Genomic DNA, 22501 nt, shown 5'->3' with positions numbered 1-22501 from the left:
TCCTGTTTTAGTCCTTCACTTATGAGTTTTAGTGCAGACTCTTCTGCACTAGGAGTATGTGGTACACTAAGACCCACTTCTAACCGATCATAATACACTAGAGAAAGGAAATATGCGAAGGGTACAGTTTGTACCTGTTAAGTAGGAACACACAAAAGCACAAAGTTAACGAAGTTATGAGGTTGGATCCATGCACTAACTTGGATGGAGCAGCACAGAAATCCACGTATTGAAGGCGTTCTAATGTAGGAAAGCCCGACTGGAATGTTAAGATTCTATGTCACTCTGCAAATAAATATTAGAATGCTAAAATCTGTGAGTTCCGTGGCATTGGTGTTTTAGTTCAAAACCAGGCATGATACATGCTTCCTATAGACTGCTTACTGACCCTTTCTCGCCTGGTCGCCTAAGAAATGAGAAGTACTCATTTTTAATTTTAGGAATTTCCTGAAATTAGAAGGTGTGGTATTAACTTGGCTTTTTTTACTTGAAAATATTTCCACATGAGTCACTTTCCTGAGTCCTTTTCTACAATTAAAGAACGAAGTTTCCTAACATTGATGTGACGTGAATGAAAACTAGCTTTGATGTGCATATACTTTGAGCTCATGAAATTTGAATACAACACTTCCTTTTATTTTGTGTTTAACTTTTTGTTTCAGAATGGTCCAATGGCTAGTGGCTTAAAACCCCAGGAAGCCAGTGATAGGCTTATCATATTTCAGGTAATCTTTTTGGTTTCTATGACCTTCTACACAACCAAAACCTTAACATGTTTTAGACACATACATTTTTTTCCCCTTAATATAGAAAAGCCTATTGTGGAATATTTTTAAAAATTGTGATTTGGGATAATTATATTTGGAGATGGTGTCTATTTAATTAACTATAGTTATTTACTATTCTTATTTACATGTGCTCTGAAATCATACATGTTTGCTTATTTGCCAGTTTTTAAGTTTACCTGTTTATTCATGTGTAAATCATCTTGCTGAGTTTTCACTGGTGTTTTCTTTAGAATCAATTTGATAATATCTATCGGAAATACATCACCTATACTGGAGGAGAGGAGCTCTTTGGACTGCCAGTTACTCCGTATCCTCAGCTTCTTGAAATAAAGAAGCAATTAAATCTTCTACAGAAAATATACTCTCTATACAACAGCGTCATAGAAACTGTAAATAGCTATCATGAGATGCTTTGGTCGGAAGTGAATATTGAAAAAATCAACAGTGAACTTTCAGAGTTCCAGAACAGGTGAGAAATTAAATGTTTAGCATGCCCCGAGCTATTGAATCTTAAATGCTTTCTTCTTTGATAGACTGTCAAGTTCTCTTTTCACTCCCAGATGTTTTGAAAGCACATCAGGCTGCATTGCTGTTGTCCGTTGACGTCACCCTTGTCAGACGCTATTTATTAATTACCCCTGTGTGTACGTCGTAAGACAAATGCGTCCTTTAAACCTGGATGAATTTTGTCAGGGGCTCTTCTGCATCCTGGAGGGAGCTGATCTCTCTTTATATTACACTTATCAAACATTTGAAGTTTATGTGAGATGACTTCCTGTAATAAAAGCAAGAGCCGTATGACTTAAGTGTTGAACCCAAAGAAAATACAGGGTCATTCGTTGTGTTTTTTGGTTGACAGCCTGATACACTCCGCTGTGCTTTGTACTTAGGAGGATCTCAATACATGTTTGTAGAATTGAATTGAATTGGGAGGCACCTCTGTCATTTAAAATAATGCCTTTTACCTAGCTAAGTGTTACGAGGGAATTGAAAAAAAAAGCACCAAACTTTCCCAATTGGGAGGGGCAGTTTTCTCTAATGTAAAAGTATGTTAGATTAACAGATATCCTTTGAATCATGAGATTTGAAAGTGTGGTAGGTATTTGAAATGACTGTTTGTTGATAGAATGCTAGTAGACAAGCCTGGAGTGGAGACACTCAGGCTCATCTTTGAATGACCATTCACGGTGACTCCCTTTGCAGGTGTCGGAAGCTGCCCCGGGCCTTGAAGGACTGGCAGGCTTTCTTGGATCTGAAGAAGACCATTGATGATTTCAGTGAGTGTTGCCCACTCCTGGAGCACATGGCCAGTAAGGCCATGATGGACAGGCATTGGGAAAGGATAGCTGCTCTCACTGGCCATAATCTGGATGTGGGGAATGAAACTTTTAAGTTAAGAAATATCATGGAGGCACCTCTTCTGAAATACAAAGAAGAAATAGAGGTACAGTTCGTAGGATTACCTGATGTGGTGGGAGATTGGAAGGTCTCATGGGATTTATTTTGACAGTATTCCTACATTATGGAATGTTGGACCAGTAAACCATACCAGGACAATTAAAACTCTTCTGGGCATCCAGCAATTCATTCCTTCCACACATGTTTACGTGACAGGTTCTGTGTTAAGTGCTGGGGACATACAGATGCTTTCCTTCATTCATAGATCACTAGATAACTTGCATAGTTAAATAATTACACAAATAAGGGTATAGTTACACAATGGGGTAAATACCATTGAAGTAAAAAGCATCTGTTCTATGACAGCCCATAGTAATGGGCTTGACCTGTTTGGGGTAATGGGGTGGTAAAGGTAGGGAAGTTGGGACACATGCCCATGACTGCTGGGGAGGGAATGTGCTCGTGTGGTGAGGCTGAGGGACTTGGAAAGGGCAAAGAAGACAATGTCAGGCGTGTGGAACAGCATGTGTGAAGGGTCTGAAGTGTGTTTGGGAACCAGAGGAACACCAGGGTGGAGAGACCAATGGGGAGCCGTCTGGGAGATATATTTTGAGCAGAGATGACATGGTTAGATTTGCATTTTGTAAAGATCACTGTGGTAACTGTGTGGAGAAAGAATTGGGGGAGGGCAAGTGAGAATGATGGGAAAACCAACTAGGGGATTATAAGAATATCCCAGACAAGAGACAATGGTGTGTTGGATGAGGGGGCAGGTAGTGAAGCTGGAGAAGGGAGAAAAGAGCAATGAGATCATTAGAAGGTAGAGCCGGGTAGAATCTGGCAAGAGAGGGAACATGGTAGGAGAAACAATCTAGGGTAAACCTTAAATTTCCTGCTGAGCGATCAAGGTGGATGATGGTGCTCATCACGGAGATTGGGAATTATTGGAAGGGAATCAGTTGAGCGACAAAGTGCAAAGAGCTTAATTTGGGGCATGAGTTTGATATTTCACAGAATGTTTTTGGGATTCCCTTGGTTAGATCCAAACACAGAGGCCCAATAGGCAAATGGATGGGGGTTTTACCGGGAGATACAACAGGTTACAGACTGTGTGGGCATAGATGAGCTCATGCAGAGAGGGAGTGCAGCATGAGACGAGAAGAGGCAAGGATGGGGCTTGACTAATGGTCCAGGAAAAAGCATGGCTGCAGAGGAGACTGGGAAAGTGGAGGGAGACCTGGAAGAAGTCAGGTTTCTCTTCGTTTTCTCCTCTCATACCGCTTTGATTTGGCTCTAGAGTTAAATCAGAGACACATTAAATTCTGGGTCTTTGATTAGAGTTTCAAAATTTACAAGGTTATCACACATGTGTGTGTGTTTTTTTTTTTAATCCAAATGGAGATATAATTGACATATAACATTGTGTAAGTTGAAGGTATATAACATATTGGTTTGATATGTTTATATTGTGGCATGATTGCCATTGGAGTGTTAGCTAACACCTGGGTTATGCCACATAATAATCATTTCTTCTAGTGGTGGTAGCAATTAAGCTCTAGTCTATTAGGAAGTTTAATATTTATGATACAGTTTTGTTGTCTATTATCACTGTACTGTGTGTTAGATTTCCAACATCTCTTCTGTTCCCCCATCCCTGGCCTCTGGTAACTACCACTCTACCCTCTGTTTTTTTGAGGGTTCCACATATAAGGGATAGCATGTGGTATTTTTACTTGTCTGACTTACCTCAGCCTAATGCCCTCAAGGTCTACCCACGTTGTCACAAATGTCAGGATGTCCTTTCTCACGGTGTTCCGTTGTTGCGTACCTTTTCTGTCATCTTTCTCTCTGGAAGAGTTTGGTGGGAAATTTTACAAACTAAGGTTCTGTTACTTAGTAATACATCTTCATCTCTCTCCCTAAATCTCGATCTATATACATATACGCCATTTGTTATATTGCATTTTAGAGCTGGGCGGGAAAAGTATTTTTAGATATGTATGAGGCAAACAGTGAGGCTAGGACCTCTGCTGAATCTGGACTGTTCACGAAGGACGTGTGACTTTCCTGTGGTAAAGCTAGAGCTTGCAATTTTAATAGGACATCTGTATCAGTGCGGTGAAAGAGAGAGACATTGAGCACAAGCTGAAGCAAGTGACGAACGAGTGGGACAGCAAAACATTCGCATTTGGCAGCTTTAAAGCCCGTGGAGAGCTCCTCTTGCGGGGAGACAGCACCTCAGAAATCATCACCAGCATGGAGGACAGCTTGATGTTGCTAGGCTCTCTACTGAGCAACAGGTAGGAAGTCCGTCCATCTTTCCCCTGAGATGTGGGGACCACCGCAGCAAACGTTTTAAGGGAAATTAATATTAAACAATGCAGCAATGGCCCCCATACAATTTATTTAACATTAAAAATCCGTGTTTTAATTTTAGCCCTTGGCACAGCATGTGTAATGCTGTTTTTATTTCCTTATCCTGTACTGTGGGATGTGTCTGAGACCGTCAACTGGACAAAATAATGCAACATGTAATTAGCCACTTGGATCTTGTGGAACATTTCAACTTTGCAGCTGACAAGCCTCACCGCACAGCTGACAGCTTGACAGGCTCCGGAGTCCAGGGGAAATTAGGCTGAGCTTCAGAATAATCGTTCTACTTGGGAAATCGTTGTGCCAACATCTGTGGACTAGAAACTCTTAGTTGTGTACATACTTTAATGAGATGACAGATTAAGATAGAGAGTGAATTTAATTCATAAAGAGAAATGAAACAGCACAGACCGATACGAGTCTAACACTTCTGTTTGACAGTTAACTGCAAAACCATCATGCTTTGGATGCACATGCCTTAGACTCATGAGCTTAACATTTCCTTGGTACCTTGCTTCCTTTGCTCCTCCTGAAATAATTTTTTGTTCACCAGGATCTTCTCAGATATATAATAATTGTGTAGCATGTGGGTATCATTGAGATACGAGTTTACTGCATTCTGTCTTTCGAACGTCAGTCTCTTCTGTGTGTATATGTATATGAATAAGTTTAATGTAGGGATTGATAACCACTTAATACTGTTTGATAAAAATTGCTCTTCTTCACTTTTGCTTGGTACACCCAAGTGTTTGAAGTGAGTAATATGGGATATAAAATTCGGTCTTAGAGATTTAGACCATTGGTAACCTTGACTCTGAAGTACTTAGGATTTGGTGAGTTTGAATGAATTTGGTTGCTATTCATACCCAAATAAATGAAGGACAGATGGAAAATAACACATCCTAGGGAGGTAGAAAATGAACACATACAAATTAAGTAAAAATTACTATGTTAGGGATGGGGAAACTGTCCTTACCGATGGCAGTGAATCCACAGATGAGAGTTGTGTGAGGAACACATATTCAGTACAAATTTATTGAACACCTACCATGTGCCATACACTTTTCTAGGTGCTATGGACAGAAGAGCAAATCAAACAATGTTCTCTGTTGCTGTGGAACCGCATTCTAGTGAAAAGCGTAAATTAAAAAAAAAAAACCCAGAAAGATGTGGAATATTAAAACAGTCTGTTTCACAATTAGGACTGTGGGAATGAAAATTTTATTAATGAATATGACTAATATTTGAGAAAGATTTAAGTCCATAGTCTGTTGGAATGGAGGGATCCCTAAGGGCGAAGAAAAAGGAAAAACAGTGACAGGGAGTACAATTATTAGAATTTTGTCTGCAAATAATAGAAACACCTCGTGAAACATTGCCTGCACAAAACTGAAGTTTATGCGGCTCTCACGTAAAAGAAGCTCCAAGGCTGATGGTTCAGGGTAGAGAGCAGGCTCCACCTCATCATCAGGGACCTAAGCTTTATCAGGCTCACCCTTCTGTCTTTTCCAGGGGTGGCCCTTCCCCTTACTCCCCCTTCCATACAATGCTGCCACCCACTTCTTACCCAAGAGAGTGGTCCTCACTTGGCTGTTTACTGGATGCCTGGGGAACTTAAATCCCAGTGCCGGGGCCACATCTCACACTGATAGAATTGGAGTCTCTTGGGGGTGGGACCCAGGCAGGCCTGAGTAGGGTTTATTTTTTTTTTAATGTTTATTTATTTTTGACAGAGAGAGTGACAGAGCATGAGTGGGGAGGGTCAGAGAGAGAGGGAGACACAGAATCGGAAGCAGGCTCCAGGCTCCGAGCTGTCAGCACAGAGCCCCGTGTGGGGCTCGATCTCACAAACCGCGAGATCATGACCTGAGCCGAAGTCAGATGCTCAACCGACTGAGCCACCCTGGTGCCCAGGCCCAAGTAATTTTTAATGTCTGCTGGATGTCCCCAAAATACAGCCAAGGTTGGGAGCTACTGATGTGGAACTTAGTCCCGGCCCTGCCCGTTGCTGCAGAGAAGGCTGGGAAATTCAGTATTTTAACTGGGCACTTACGTTTCCAGGTAGAAATGGGGCCCTATATCTGAAGAGAAAAGAAAAAAACACTGGAAGGCCATGATCTGTTTTTCTCTCAAGAATGAAAAAAGGAAGATAGATTAACTATAGGAGAGACTAAAGAGTGACTATCAGAGTATTACACATAGACATGCATGAGCCCTAACACACACACACACACAAGCACACACACACACACACACACACACACACACACACACATACACACAGACACACGCGAGTGGGTGGTTTTGAGTGGCTGGGAAGTTGGAAAGAGACCCAGAAAGGGGGAGGCTAGAGAGAGATTGCAGGTATTAACATGTTTGAAAATTGAATTGGTTGTTTGATCCCCACCAGTGTCTCTGTAATTGCCCCATAGTATGTGAGAAACCAGAGAGAGTCCCTGGAGAAGACACAAAGGTCAGCAGAGAGACTATCTCTCACTTGGCTGTAGCAACAATGACCCCAATTTTATTACTCTAGCAGTTGTGTGGAATCAAGTCTAATGCCTGATCTGCTCCTCAGATGACACATCTCCTGCCTGTTCATGCTCTGGATCAAAACAGGAAAAGTCGAACAATGTCCAGTAAATGATGATGATTTAGTCACTTGGTAGCATCATTAAAAAAAAATAAGTTTATTTATTTGAGAGAGAGAGAGAGAGAGAAGGTGTGAGAAAGAATCGTGGAGGGGCAGAGGGAATCCCAAGCAGGCTCTGCACTGTTAGCCCAGAGCCCGACGCGGGGCTCAATCCCATGAACCGCGAGGTCATGACCTGAGCTGAAATTAAGGGCTAGATGCTGACCTGACTGAGCCTCCCGGGTGCCCCAAGTAGCATCATTTTCAAAACCAGCACAACATAATCCCAGTTGTAAAGAAACAGGTAAAAATTAGGATTAAGTAAAATCTTTTAGTTTGAAAACAACAACAATAAAAACGAAAACACCAAAAAAACCTCCCAAATGCTGACTGTATTTTTCATTTTAGGTACAATATGCCGTTCAAGGCCCAGATCCAAAAATGGGTGCAGTACCTTTCCAACTCAACAGACATCATTGAGAGCTGGATGATGGTGCAGAATTTGTGGATTTACTTAGAAGCTGTCTTTGTGGGAGGAGATATTGCCAAGCAGCTTCCTAAGGTTTCAGAATTTTCCTTATGGTTTCATCAGGGTTTTAACTCAGAGAATTCTCTAATAACTAATAATTCCTTCAAAAATGCAATAATATTTCAATTTCTCTGGAGCCACACCCTCCCCAATGTTTTTGTTGTTGTTGTTGAACTGTTTTATAAGGAGAGAGCGATTGTGGAAAAGTAAGGGTGTGAAGGCTACAAAGCCGTGTGGTTTTGTGGGAAACAGAGGGTTAAAAAACAAAAGGAATGTCTGCATAATTGATACACTTTAGGTAATTTGAAGGTAGAATTTGGGAACAGTGCGGAATTATGGCGTAGTTATCTCGACAATGGCAGGATAATTTGTTCTGTTACTACTGACAGTTTAAAACAACTCACGCTATATAATTCACCCAATTATATCTGTACTGGAAAACTGGGGGGGTGGAAACAGGCAGAAAAAAGAAACTCCAGAACAAAAAGGCCCTCTTCTCAAGATTGTGGAACATGTTTTTTTCTCATCAAATTTAATCATCTTATGGGGAATATGGAGTGTAGTATTTTGAAATTTTTATCAAAAACATTTTTCTTACCAAATCTCAAGGATTCTTATTCAACTACCTTAAATCGTTTGCAAAATTATAATGTTTTAATGATATATTTGAGTTTTAGAAACACGGTTGTGTTGAGTGTTTTTTTTTGCTCAGTCTTCCTAGCTGTCCCTGTGGTGAGTTTTCAGTTTCATTACAGAGGATGGATCTGTTAGCCGATGTATTTTTCACCTACCAGTGGAATGTATCCACACACTGAAACTTTAAGTATTTATTTACTTATTTCTTTATTTCTGCTTTTATATTTGGGCATGTTTTTCTTCTTGCTGGGTGGTGGGGAATCTCAAATTGGATGTAATACTGGCAACTTTCACATTCAATATTCAAGGAGCTCGGTGGGGTCTCTTGCTCTCGTATTTGATAGTACGTGCTTATTGGTAAACTACAGAAAGTTTTAGGGAAGAAGGAAAACCTTATTTCTATTCTCTCAAAGTCCTCTGCGCATTTTCAATTTTTTTTGTGAAAAGAAAAAAATCTATGTTTAAAAATTTCACAGTATTAGGGTTATACTGTAATTAGTTTTGTATCTTATTTTTAAATGTTTTCATTTCTAAATATACAAACAATTCAGTGCTCAGTGTAGCAAACATGAAAAACATAAAATTCACTTCATTTAGGGATAACTGGCAAAAACGCTTGGGAGTGCTTTTCTCTTCCAAGCTGTCTCATATTGTATTTTCATTTCTGTGTCTGTCTTCTGCTTTCAGTTAACATAATGGGGGGACCTTATTTAAGAAAGGGGGTGGGATGGTGCAAAAGGAGAATCGAAATAGAACATGTGTGACATTTTAGGCATGTAAAGTTGGGATATCCAGACTGGGGAGAAATCTGGCCTCAGCAGAAGGTATGTGAGATGTGCTTTCCTTGAGATCACAGATGTGTCCAAGTGGGCTTTGTTACCTCGTTCTTGTAGGAAGCCAAGCGCTTTTCCAATATCGATAAATCTTGGGTGAAGATTATGACTCGGGCTCATGAAATGCCAAATGTGGTTCAGTGTTGTGTTGGAGATGAGACCATGGGGCAGCTGTTACCGCACTTGCTGGACCAGTTGGAAATGTGCCAGAAATCCCTCACTGGGTAAGTTTACTGGCTCTGTGAAGGCCCCCTTAGCGTCCTAGAGATGAAAGGGATCAGAGGGACGAGACAGCATTAGCCATATTGATTTTCTTTTGCTAAAACGTAATTCGTGTCCGATGTTGTTGCATAGATGAAACTCGTAGCTTGGAGTCTCATATTATCTCCAAGCCCTTGCTGGATTTGTTCTGATGTTGGAATAATAGGACTCAGGGCTTCTTCCATCCACTGGGACAAAGTCTTGCAAATTCTCATATAGTCCTTGCCTTTTAAAACGGATACGGCTACTTTTCTGATTTTCTTCTTGGATAAGCATCTGAAGAGTCAAAATATTTCATTAGGTGCAACCAAGAACAATATGAACAGTATAATGTACACAAGTAGTCAAGATTGTACAGAAACAACAGCCTCATGTATCTATCAGTGTATACACACACACACACACACACACGTGCACACACACACGTGTATAGGAGGCGGGGTGAATTCCAAGAGTAACATATATTTTTCTTTTCTTTCCCTTTGGCTAATCAAGATAAATCATGTAAGCAGAAATATGTTGAATAGTAGTGAATATTCCAAAAACAGTTAACTACACATGGTTTTCTGTGTTTTTTATTTTTATTGAGATATAATTGACATACAGCATTACATTAGTTTCAGGTATGCAACATAGTGGTTTGAGATTTGTATATATTGCAAAATGATGACCACCATAAGTCTAGTTAACGTCCATCATAACGTGCATAGTTACAAACTATTTTTCTTGTAATGAGAACTTTCAAGATCTACTTTCTTAGCAGCTTTCAAATATGAAATAGAGTATTTTCAACTATAGTCACCATGCTGTAAAATATATCCCCATGACTTATTTATATTATAGCTGGAATATACATGCTTTTAAATATCTCCTCTTTCTCTTTCACTCTTATGTGGATCCTGAGAAACTTAACAGAAGACCGTGGGGAACAGGAAGGGGGAAAAAGTTACAGAGAGGGAAGGAGGCAAACCATAAGAGACTCTTAAAAACTGAGAATAAACTGAGGGTTAATGGGGGGGTGGAAGGGAGGGGAAAGTGGGTGATGGGCATTGAGGAGGGCACCTGTTGGGATGAGCACTGGGTGTTGTATGGAAACCAATGTGACAATAAATTTCATATTAAAAAAATAAATATCTCCCCTTTAACCATTTTTTAAAATTATTTTTTACTTTAGGGAGAGAGAGAGAGAGAGAGAGAGAGAGCGAGCACGAGCAGGGGAGAGGGGCGGGGTGGGGGGGTGGGAATTCCAGCAAGCTCCACATTCACCACAGATCCTGGCACGGGGCTCGATACCCTGACCTTGGGATCATGACCTGTGCTACAATCAAGAGTGGGACACTTAATTGGCTGAGCTACCCAGGTGTCCCTAAATATCCCCCCTTCAATCTTAGAATAGTCAGTATGTATGGAGAAATTTAGGATAAACTATTGGTTATGTACTGGTCAGAGTTCTCTAGAGAAATAGAATCAGTAGGGTGTGTATACACATGGTTGGGGGTAGAGAGAGAGAGAGAGAGAGAGAGAAGAAGAGAGAGAGGGACTGAGGGAGAGAGATGTGATGGAGGAGACTGGCAAGTTCAAATCTACAGGGAAGGCTGGCAGCCTGGAGACACAGGGATGATCTGCTTCAGTTAAAGCCCAAAGGCAGTCTGCTGGCAGAATTCCTTCTTCTAGGGGCTGTCAGTCTTTTTTTCTTTAGGCTTTTGCCTGATTGGTTGAGGCCCAACCACATTATGAAGGATAATCTGCTTTATTCAAAGTCTTCTGATTAAATGTTAATCTTAGCTAAAAATACCTTTACACTGGGGTGCCTGGTGGCTCAGTTGGTTAAGCATCTGACTCTTGGTTTCGGCTCAGGTCATGATCTCATGGTTTGTGGGTTCGAGCCCTGTGTCAGGCTCTGCAGCTGGCAGCATGGAGCCTGCTTGGACTTGTCTCTCTTCCTCTCTCTTTCTGCCCCTCCCCTGCTCACACTCTCTCTGTCTCTCTCAAAATAAGTAAATAAACTTTAAAATGAAAACCTTCACAGAAACATCTAGAACAAAGTTTGACCAGATACGTGGGTACCGTGGCCCAGCCAAGCTGACACATAAAATTCCCTGTCACGATCATCTGTAGTCACGAGTGGGAGCAGCATCAGGGTTGCTAATTGTGCTGAGACATACATGACACTGACATGCCCCATATTCTGAGCTTTTAACCCCAACTAAGTGATGATGTCTCCTTGGCTAACTCTGGGAGATGGATGCCCCCTCCCCATACCAACGCCCCCATGTTCTCACGACCTACAACAGTACCTATAACACCGCTGTGACTAGGCAGCTGTCTTGTGCACTGAGCAACCCAGGGCACCTAAGCCAGGCTGTGCTCAGAGTCATGGGTGGCGGTTAAAATTCTGAGCCTCAAATGGCACTTTGGAAGGATCTCTGCGAAGTAAGTAGAGGTGTTGCTTAACCTTGAACCAAAAACGTGACTGAGCTGAAAATAGAAGAAACACTTGTAGGGTAACATGTAAGGGAGGGGGCTTACTTACCTGTGCTTGGCTGGTTAAGTGGCTTTGGAGGTGGCTGCTGGAAAATAATAAAGTAATGAGAAAATTAAGGTGAAAGGAAAGGATAAAAACCACAGATGGTAAACTTGTCTCAAAAAGAAGCTATAAATGGACCTCAGATTCAGAGACCAAAGGCTTTTTTCCCAGGGACAAAGGAACGAGTGATGTACGATTAGGTATGGCATTCATACGATGCGTAAAACGAAAGGTTCCAGCTGCTCAGGAAAACGACATTTTTCTTTGTTTGTTTTAAATTGACACCTTGGGGGCGCCTGGGTGGCGCAGTCGGTTGAGCGTCCGACTTCAGCCAGGTCACAATCTCGCGGTCCGTGAGTTCGAGCCCCGCGTCGGGCTCTGGGCCGATGGCTCGGAGCCTGGAGCCTGTTTCCGATTCTGTGTCTCCCTCTCTCTCTGCCCCTCCCCCGTTCATGCTCTGTCTCTCTCTGTCCCAAAAATAAATAAAAAACGTTGAAAAAAAAATTAAAAAAAAAAAATAAATAAATTGACACCTTGGACGATACTCTATTGTGCATTCTCTATAATGGGAACACTCAGCAGAATCCTCACCTACTTGCTTTACCCCAGTGTGAGTCAAGTGGGAGACATTATGATAGAATGGCTTGATCCAGGGAAGTCGCGATGGGATGCCTTCACACTCTTCAGGAACTCCTTCTTGAATATCACTGGTATATCCAAGTTAACAGAGGATATGGGGCAGAGGGTGAAATGTGAGGGATTTTGAGCCCTGACAAGAATCCAGGCGACAGACCATTGGCACTGCTGGGTAAAGACAAATCCATAGACTTCGGTGTCAGCTGGGAGGGTGATGAAGTTGGCCTGCTTTTAGGAAAGTTGAAGAGTCTAAACAAGACCATGCCTGGATGGATGTCTACCCCACTACATGTGGAGGCAGGTTCAGTAGGAGGTGGAACTAGGGCCGAGATTTTCCTTGGCAAATATTTGCAAGTTTACTCTGATCTAGGTGATGGGCATCCCAACAGCTTATGCCATGGGCCTATGCTAATACTTTTCCTTTAGAAAATTGTCCTGCGAAGACATTATTAATCACGAAGATCATAGGCAATTAAAGCATCGGGAACACACCCTTTAAATGTTAACTTTAAAGCAAAACCATTTGCAAGCAAATCCTTCAAAACAACTTTTTAGAAAAATAGGTTTTCAGGTATGCGTGATTTGATATGATTCATAAAATTATTGAATCAAGTCAAGTAACTGTTGAAGGACATTTGACAAAAGAAGAATTTTTGTAAAAAAGGAAGAAGAGAGAGGGAAATAAACCGTAAGAGATTCTTAAAGATAGAGAACAAACTGAGGGTTGATGGAGGGAGGTGGATGGGGGATGGGCTAGATGGGTGATGGGTCCTGAGGAGGGCACTTGTTATAATGAGCCCTGGGTGTTGTATGTAAGTGATGAATCACTGAATTCTACTCCTGAAACCAATATTGCACTGAATGTTAGCTAACTAGAATTTAAAGAAAAATGTGAGGGGCGCCTGGGTGGCTCAGTCGGTTAGGTGTCCAAATCTTGATTTCAAGTCAGGTCGTGATCTCACGGTTTGTGAGATCGAACCCTGTGTCCGGCTCTGTGCTGACACTTTGGAGCCTGCTTGGTGTTTTCTCTCTCCCTCTCTCTCTGCCCCTCCCCCACTTATGTTATCTCTTCTCAAAATAAATACATAAGCATTTAAAAAATTTGATCAGTCGATTAAGCGTTTGACTTCAGCTCAGGTTATGACCTTACAAGGTTGGTGAGTTCAAGCCCCGTGTTGGGCTCTGTGCTGACAGCTCAGAGCCTGGAGCCTGCTTCGGATTCTGTGTCTCCTCCTCTCTCTGCCCCTCCCCGGCTCGTGCTCTATCTGTCTCTCGAAAATAAACATTAAACAAAATAACAGAAAAATATATCTGTAACACAAAGAAACACCGTAAAGTTAAGCAAATATAGAAACAAAGTCTAGAAACAAAAGCACAGTTGAAAATTCTCTGGGTTTCAGTAATTCCTGGAGGCAGAGAATAGTGCCAGGGCCCCTTCACACAGTTTATTCAGAGCTAGATTTTGCCTTCTGCTTCGGTAATGGATTCATTGCATTCTTTAAGATACAATTCCAAGAGTGAGATGCACCCTTCAGCTGACACAGCACTGTGCTTGCAGCAAGACCACCCCCCCACCCCCTCCAAAACGCCCTGAGTGTGATTGCTCCCGTCCTCCACCAAGAAAGTACAAGCTTTTCCAGATCACCTCAAGGGTATGCATTACACTCGTGAAAGATGAAGAAACTCTCCTATTGGTTCTGGAAAAAATATTTGTTTTTCACCCAAATACGGAATGCTACTAGGCAAGATTAGTGAGAACCACAGGACAAAAACATCGAACAGTGTGTGGGAAAATTTGATTGTCTCACAATCCTTCCCCCTTCTCGCCATCCCGATGAGTTTATTTCTAGAAAGGCCTGCTTTGTGTGTTTATAAAGCTTCTCTTTTCCTCTCCACTTAGGTACTTGGAGAAAAAACGTCTTTGCTTTCCTCGCTTCTTCTTTGTCTCGGACCCTGCCCTTCTGGAGATCCTGGGGCAGGCATCAGACACACACACGATACAAGCCCATTTGCTGAATGTGTTTGACAACATCAAAACTGTCAAGTTCCATGAAAAGGTTTGCCTAATTCTAACTGCTGGCCGGCAATTGCCATATCTTAAACTTCCCTTGTCTTTGTACAATCGCTCTCTGATGGGTGTTTGCATAGGGTTACTCCAGCTAGTGATTAAAAACAAACTTTTGGGCCCAATGTGCCTTCAGAATTGTGTGATTTCTTACTATCCAAAGTGTAAATCTGAGTAACAGTATAAATATGATTAGGGATGCATCGTATGTAGCATTGTGCCAAGTTAGCTGTTGCGAAATTCAATGAAACAAAGAAACCAGTCGCTCAGAAAATAGTCCCTTGACGAAGCAGAATTGCTGCAGTGATTTGATTGTTTTAATCAGGTTTCAGAAGTATTTGGCATGATCGTCTTCCCTGGTGCTCATCATGCTTGATTGAAGCCTTTTTTTTTTTCTTTGAAACACTCCTTACAAGTTTCTAGGGTCATGGAGTTGTGGGGGACCCAAGAGAAGCCGTTCAACGTAAGGGAGGTTGCATTTGCACGGCTGCCAGAAGACACTGCCTGATCCATCGCTTCACCCCAAATTCCCTGGGAAAGAGGCCCTTCCAGTTTGACAGTGTGTTCAGTCGTCCTCCGGGGCTTCCCGGAAACCCTCAATGCCATTCCCTTATTCATCCTGGCATGCTCTTGGGGAGCAACTTCCATGTGCCAGATGTTGTGCTGAACTCGAGAATCAGAGACCTCCGGGATCCGCACTCGGGTGGGGTGTTTCTAGAGTGCAGCTGGTGCCATGGTGGAGTGATTACATTGGACGCGATCAAAAGCCATTCGTTTAAGTTCATGCCCGTGGCTGTGTGTCAGGCGTGGTGCTCGTCCTGGGGCTCTTCCTGGGGAAGAATTTATCATTACACCGAAGTTGTTTTTATGCCGTGCAACATTCATGAGAAATCTGGCCATTTAACGGTTGGTAATTCTTGACTTGCTGTGCTAGTGTTATGCACAAATAACATGGGGATGCTGTCAGGGAGCCTTAGCCTGGTATAAGGGGTGTCAGGGAAGGCTCCCTGCGGGACAGTATGGTACTTGAACTGATAATTTGAAGGCAAGTGCAATCTACCCAGGCAGGTGGAGAAAGGGGTGCATGATCCAGTCAGAAGCAAGGGCAGGTGCAAGGGTCTGAAAAGTGCGGGCAGCCTGGGGTGTCGGGAGTGTGGCTATGTGAGGGGTTGTGTCGGTTTCCTACGGCTGCTCTGGATTGACAGCAGAAATTTCTTCTCTCACCTTTCTGGAGGCTAGAAGTCTGAACTAAGATGCCAGCAGACTTGGTTCCTGCTGGAGGCTCTGAAGGAGAGTTCATCTACGCCTTTCTCCTAGTTTCTGGTGGCAGTTGGCAACCCTGGATGTTCCTTGGCTTATACCCATGTCACGTTGATATCTGCTTTTATCTTTGCATGATATCTTCCCTGTGTGTCTGTGTCTCTCTGTCTAGATTTGCTTCTTATGAAAACACCAGTTATTGGATTAGGGTCCACCTTCATCGTAACTTGATGACGTCTACAAAGACCCTATTTCCAAATAAGGTTCCATTCACAGGTTCTGGGCTTAGGACTTCAACATGTATTTTAAATTAAAAAAAATAACATTTATTTATTTTGAGACAGTGAGACAGAGCATGAATGGGCAAGGAGCAGAGACAGAGAGGGACACAGAATCTGAAGCAGGCTCCAAGCTCTGAGCTGTCAGCACAGAGCCTGAAGCAGGGCTTGAACTCATGAGCCTCGAGATCATGACCTGAGCTGAAGTCACACGCTTAACTGACTGAGCCACCCAGGCACCCTGGGGGTGCACATTTTAACCCTGATGGGCAGCGATGAGCAAAGGGAGAAGGGGAAGGAGACATGGGACCAGATTCCAAACGGCCAAGCGTATCACACTACAGAATTCTACTTCATCCTGAACATGACAGAAGGTGCAGGAGGGCTTTACGCAGGGCGGTGACCCAGTTGTGTTTCAGAAGGATTCTCTGGCTCAGTGTAGGAGTAAAACAGAAGGAGGCATGGAACCCAGTCGGGATGGAAAAGGCTGAGGTGCTACAACAGAGCCTTGATGAAGGAGAATGGGGAGAGAGGAAGGGAAGGCAGTATGGATTTAGCAGGTCAAAACCATTGTTTCTTGTAGACCTACTGGATGTGTGGGTTGAAAGAGGCACTGAATTGCAAAGGAAGTTCTTCCCGATGCTTTTCTTACATCCTTCTGTACTAGGACTGAACGGTTCTAGAGTGCAGCTTCTCACGGTCTCATTGCACAGTGGGAATCAATGAAACGTCCTCATTTTTAGCCACTATTCATAGCAATTACTTCTTAAAATGAATAGCATCGCTTTTTTGCTGTTTTCTCTTGCTATAACATTTCTACAACCAGGGGCAGATCTGGTTTTTGTAGGTCCTCACTCCTGTGAAATTATAAATCTACAACTCTAGTCAGGACTTGGAAAGGGCCCGTGGAAGTGACAGGCTGTGGAACTTCTGTCTCATTAGCTTCTTGGTAGACCACTTCTGTCTACGACACAGGAGGATTCATTGATACGGGACTACGTTGGAGCCCAAGGAAACAGTATCCCACTTACTAAAGAACAAGAACGCAACAAATTTGTACTTACTTGATCATTTGCCTTATTTTATTGTATGCTATGAGCAGCCTGTGAAGTGAGTAGGGAAGCAGCACAGGCATAGGTTTTTTTTTTTTAATTTTTATTTTTTTCAGGCATAGGTTTTTTTTTTTTTTTTTTTTTTTCCAACGTTTTTTATTTTTATTTTTGGGACAGAGAGAGACAGAGCATGAATGGGGGAGGGGCAGAGAGAGAGGGAGACACAGAATTGGAAACAGGCTCCAGGCTCCGAGCCATCAGCCCAGACAGGCATAGGTTTTAATGACTAGTTATGAGCAAGAAATTTAGTCTCAGAGATGTGTCCTCCACCATCGCATGGTCAATGATTGGCAGAGCACCATTTGAACCTGTATTTTAGCAAATAGCATGCTATCCTCATGATGCCATGCTACATGGAAACTGAGGTGAGAAGACCAGACCAGGAGCTGGATTTGAATTAGAAAACATCGGGGCACCTGGGTGGCTCAGTTGGTGAAGCGTCCAACTTCAGCTGAGGTCATGATCTCATGGTTCGTGAGTTCAAACCCTTGCACTGAGTTCCATGCTGTCAGCGCACAGCCCACCCTCAGATCCTCTGTTTCCCCCTCTCTCTGCCTCTCTCTTCCTCTCTCTCTCTCTCTAAAAACAAAAACAAAAAAAACAACATTAAAAAAAAAAAAAGAAAAAGAAAACGTTATGTGTCACCAGGAGCTCCTGTAAAGACGACAATTAGTACAGACTTGGAATTACCTGGAAAGGCGTTTGCATTGATCATATTGGCCTGGTCGTTGCTAATGTTGACTCGATAAACTTGTGGTGTGGATGACAGGCTCTTACAGTGTCCCATTTCATTGGCGGAAACTAGACTTTTCTCGATCATCACATTTACGTTGAGTATTTCTGTTAGGAAGTAAGTTTTTGCCTTTCAGGTGTAGATGATTTGGAATTGATTTATCTCAGTTCGAAAAGTATTCCCTTTTCGATTTCATGGGTGACTTTTTTTTTTGGCTTGAAATTGATTTTGAATCATATTTTGCCTCTTATTTTATAATCTATAGCTTACCTTCCTTCAGGAAGGATAACACTGACAAGAGGGCAGTGGAGGAATTCATTCTTTATGTGAATATGTGAATATAGCTTTTTTTTTGTCTTTTCTGTTTTGGCTTCTATTGTAGATCTATGATCGAATTCTGTCAATCTCCTCTCGAGAGGGTGAGACGGTTGACTTGGATAAACCTGTGATGGCAGAGGGCAATGTGGAAGTTTGGCTTAATTCTCTCTTGGAGGAGTCTCAGTCCTCATTACATCTTGTGATTCGCCAGGCAGCTGCAAATATTCAAGAAACAGGTTTCCAGCTGATTGAATTTCTTTCTTCCTTCCCTGCTCAGGTCAGTGTATTAAATTGGAAAATATTTTTTACAGAATAGTCATACCAGATCTCGTACGTTGCCTATTGTAAACTACACAACTGACTATAATTTAACTCTGGACCAGTATTAAGATTTTCTTAAGGATTTCTTAATATAGATAAGCTTGAAGGTTTCAGCTACAGGTTATTTGGTTATGTACATACGTATAAGTATAAATAACATCTTACACATGTTGTATAGATACATTTTCTTTATATTTTCTTTAACCTAAAAGGTTTTTCTTTTTCCTGCTGAATCTTTTTAGTAAACAAATCATAACAAAGTACTGAGCGTATGCTTAGCCAGAAAGATGAGAAATGTATTTTAGTGTTAAAATGTAAAAACCGATGTTCTCTTAACCATTATGATCAATAAAGATTTTGTGGGTATCTACCACATGTAAACCCTGCTAGCTTGAGAAAAACAGGTTTAAGCCATGTTCTTTCCCTTCCAGTAATTTAAAATCTATCTAGGGAGAAATATGACTTAAACAATAAATGATTTAAAATTACAAGGAAAAAATTGTGGACACATCATGAGGCTGTATATGTGTAACTGCCAGGGAACATTATGAATAGAGTTTCCATCGGTTTCCAAACAATGAATCAAGTTGAAATAATCAAGGATGTCCTTACATTTGCATAATAATCACCATCATTCACTATATTGTAATTTCTATTTAAATATATTAATATGTCACACACACTCATAAAGCCTTTTTTTGTTTCCATAAGGTTGGATTGTTAGGAATTCAAATGATATGGACACGGGATTCAGAAGAAGCCCTCAGAAATGCCAAGTGTGATAAAAAAATCATGCAGAAAACCAATCAGTCTTTTCTGGAGCTGTTGAATACATTGATAGGCATCACGACGAAGGATCTGAGTTCCATGGAACGAGTTAAATATGAGACTTTGATTACTATCCATGTGCACCAAAGGGATATCTTTGATGACCTGGTAAATGCTTTATAAATACTATGGCATCTATAGAAAAGCAAACACTGGGCACTATCCGTGTTTACCCACTGGGATTAGTTTGAATGAATTCAAAGGAAAGGTTAGATTCAGGCAAAGGGTCATCTTCCTGATGAGAACTTGTTTGTCAGATTTTTTTTTCAGTCTTTAAACCAAAATTTCAGTCATATTTTGATGATCTCTTGTTAAGATGTTATTGATCAATTAGACTTTATTTTAGATTCTTTACGTGACCAGTTTGGAAGCTAAAATGCCAAGGAACATCCTGAAAAAAGCTTTCATTGGTCTTGTGTTCCTGTTAGTTATTAAAGATTACCAGTCTCTTGCTATGGAAATGACAAGTAACACTGCTAGAAGAATTGGTTCATGCTTCCTTGGAGGCTTTTGGATAAGTCACATCTTTAACAAGTTTCGCTACATTTTATGTCATTGATTGCAAATGGCCTTTCCTAATATGGCTGGTGACAGTCAGAGGTCATGCAGATTCTTGCCTTTCAAGAGAAAACAGAGTAGCAAAGGCAGTTTAGTAGTTATAGAAAATAGGAAATGTGAAAAGAAATGAAATTTGTCCTCTGCTACAAAATAGAACATTAGATAAGAGGCAAAAAGCCCTTATTTTCATAATAACTTTCTGGGTCGTGTCTCACCTCGTTATGTGAAAAAGATTATAAAAGATCGGTTGTGATGTAACGGAGAGAAGGACAGCTTATTGAAGCTCTTGTGGTCTAATCTCTCTTAATAGTGGAGCACACTGTTTGCCTCTCTGAGAAATAAAGGGCCCAGGATAACTTTAGATTTATTATTTATCCAAGAAAAATGATGAAAACGGCTTAACATTTTGGTTACAAAATTCAGACAAAAGCGTTACTGGTCAATAACCTGCCATTTGGATGTTAGAAATTTTGGCCCGCCGCAAATCCTAGGAAGGATAACGAATGGATTAAAAAACCCCAACATTGTACTTTGTCATAATCACAAGAGATGCCTTTTTCCTAATGAGATTGTTTGATTCTGTCTTTGCATGCCAAAACATTTTTCATGCGTTGTACTTTATGGTTAGGGCTGTGGTTTGGGACATTTCAGGGTGCAATTTGAGAAGTGAATATCTATTAAAATATGTCATGCTGTTTACATTGGTCAGCACAGCTAGGGGTTCCTGTTGAATTTTCCTATTCCTGTATCTTCTCAAGTGTCCTTTTTGCCGACCGGTCAATGAATGGGTTGGATGGTGATGTAGTTGATATCGCCAAACCAGCTGGGTTGTCTTACATCCCGTTATGATCTACGTGAATGCTAATGTGCATATTGAATAAGTGCTTCTCATCTTAGCTTTAACATCTCCCTTTTGCATTTCAGTGCCACATGCATATCCAGAGCCCTGCAGACTTCGAGTGGCTGAAACAGTGCAGATTTTATTTTAACGAAGATTCCGACAAGATGATGATCCACATCACGGATGTGGCTTTCATATACCAGAATGAATTTTTAGGCTGCACTGACAGGCTTGTTATAACTCCGCTCACAGACAGGTGATGGAAGATTCTGTGATCCCACAACCTCTTTCCCTCCACCCGCTCCCCTACATTTTTATCCTCCTGAGTCACTCAGGAGATTTCTGCCTCATGTCTCTTTAGGGTTTATAGGCTCTTTTATACCAAAGTCTTGGAAATACGGTATCTTTAGCTTTACACATGGGTCTTTGCATGGGATCTGGGTTTTTGTGACCGAAACGCTTTGCTTCCTTTGCCTTCAGTCTTAGGGAGGCTAAGTTTAAACGACCTCAGTGGACATCAGCGGGGCACAAGAAAAGGAATTAACTGCCGTGTCAATAGGTGCAAATCACAGTTGGCCCTGAGGGTTGCACTGGGGACAGTGGCACCTGCTGTTAGTAGAGATGATTAAGATGGTTTCCTAGCAGGAAAGAAATTGAGTATCAATGCAGGTGAAAAGTGATGGGGAGGACATTGGCCAGGACGTCTGGAGTTCTCTGTTGTCCTCTGCCTGTTACGTAGCAACTCTGTTAGCCAGAGGCACCTTGCAGTTTCCCTAGACTCAGTTTCCTCATCTGTAAGATGAGCCAGTCTGTCTCCAAGAGTCGTTCCGCAACTCATATTCTGTAATTCACTTAGTCCACTTTGAACTTTGTGACATCAACTAATTGCATATGTGCTCTGTTCAGGGATGTGCTGCCTACTTATTTTGGACAAAATGGCTGAGTGTTAAAAGCAGTATTTGGCCTCAGTAGAAGCTGATGGTGAATGTCATTTATTTTCATGGAATGAACTTCTGGGCTATTAGATGACAAATACTGTCACACCAGGGGCCCCTGGGTGGCCCAGTCAGTTAAGCGTCCAACTTTGGCCCAGGTCACGATCTCACGGTTTGTAAATTCGAGACTGGTGTCGGGCTCTGTGCTGACAGCTCGGAGCCGGGAGCCCGATTCAGATTCTGTCTCCGATTCTCTGTGCCCTTCCCCCCACTTGCACTCTGTCTCTCTCTGTCTCTCTCTCTCTCTCTCTCTCTCTCTCTCTCTCTCTCAAAAATAAATAAATATTGGAAAAAAAGAAGGGGCGCCTGGGTGGCTCAGTCGGTTGGGCGGCCGACTCCGGCTCAGGTCATGATCTCGCGGTCCGTGAGTTCGAGCCCCGCGTCGGGCTCTGTGCTGACAGCTCGGAGCCTGGAGCCTGTTTCCGATTCTGTGTCTCTCTCTCTCTCTCTCTCTCTCTCTCTCTGACCCTCCCCCATTCATGCTCTGTCTCCCTCTGTCTCAAAAATAAATAAACGTTTAAAAAATATTTTTTAAAATTAAAAAAAAATATTGTCACACGAAACATAGAAGTTTGACAC

At 41.9% G+C, this 22501-nt stretch overlaps 1 protein-coding gene across 2 annotated transcripts in view; it reads left to right on the top strand.

Moving 5' to 3' along the window:
- Nucleotides 1-22501, top strand: part of DNAH5 (dynein axonemal heavy chain 5) — a 289955-nt gene that overhangs the window by 125623 nt on the left and 141831 nt on the right. For both annotated transcript variants that reach the window (XM_058715840.1, XM_058715830.1), the window contains exons 26-35: nt 663-725; nt 1019-1257; nt 1992-2232; nt 4287-4486; nt 7600-7753; nt 9250-9413; nt 14514-14670; nt 18444-18656; nt 19412-19636; nt 21011-21183. In XM_058715840.1, the coding sequence (XP_058571823.1) occupies nt 663-725; nt 1019-1257; nt 1992-2232; nt 4287-4486; nt 7600-7753; nt 9250-9413; nt 14514-14670; nt 18444-18656; nt 19412-19636; nt 21011-21183 (1829 nt within the window). The remainder of the gene's footprint in view (nt 1-662; nt 726-1018; nt 1258-1991; nt 2233-4286; nt 4487-7599; nt 7754-9249; nt 9414-14513; nt 14671-18443; nt 18657-19411; nt 19637-21010; nt 21184-22501) is intronic.

This window comes from Neofelis nebulosa, chromosome 1 (genome assembly GCF_028018385.1).
Source record: "Neofelis nebulosa isolate mNeoNeb1 chromosome 1, mNeoNeb1.pri, whole genome shotgun sequence".
Lineage (NCBI taxonomy): Eukaryota > Metazoa > Chordata > Mammalia > Carnivora > Felidae > Neofelis > Neofelis nebulosa.
Note: the sequence above shows the minus strand (reverse complement) of the source record. Positions and strands in the feature narration are given on the sequence as shown.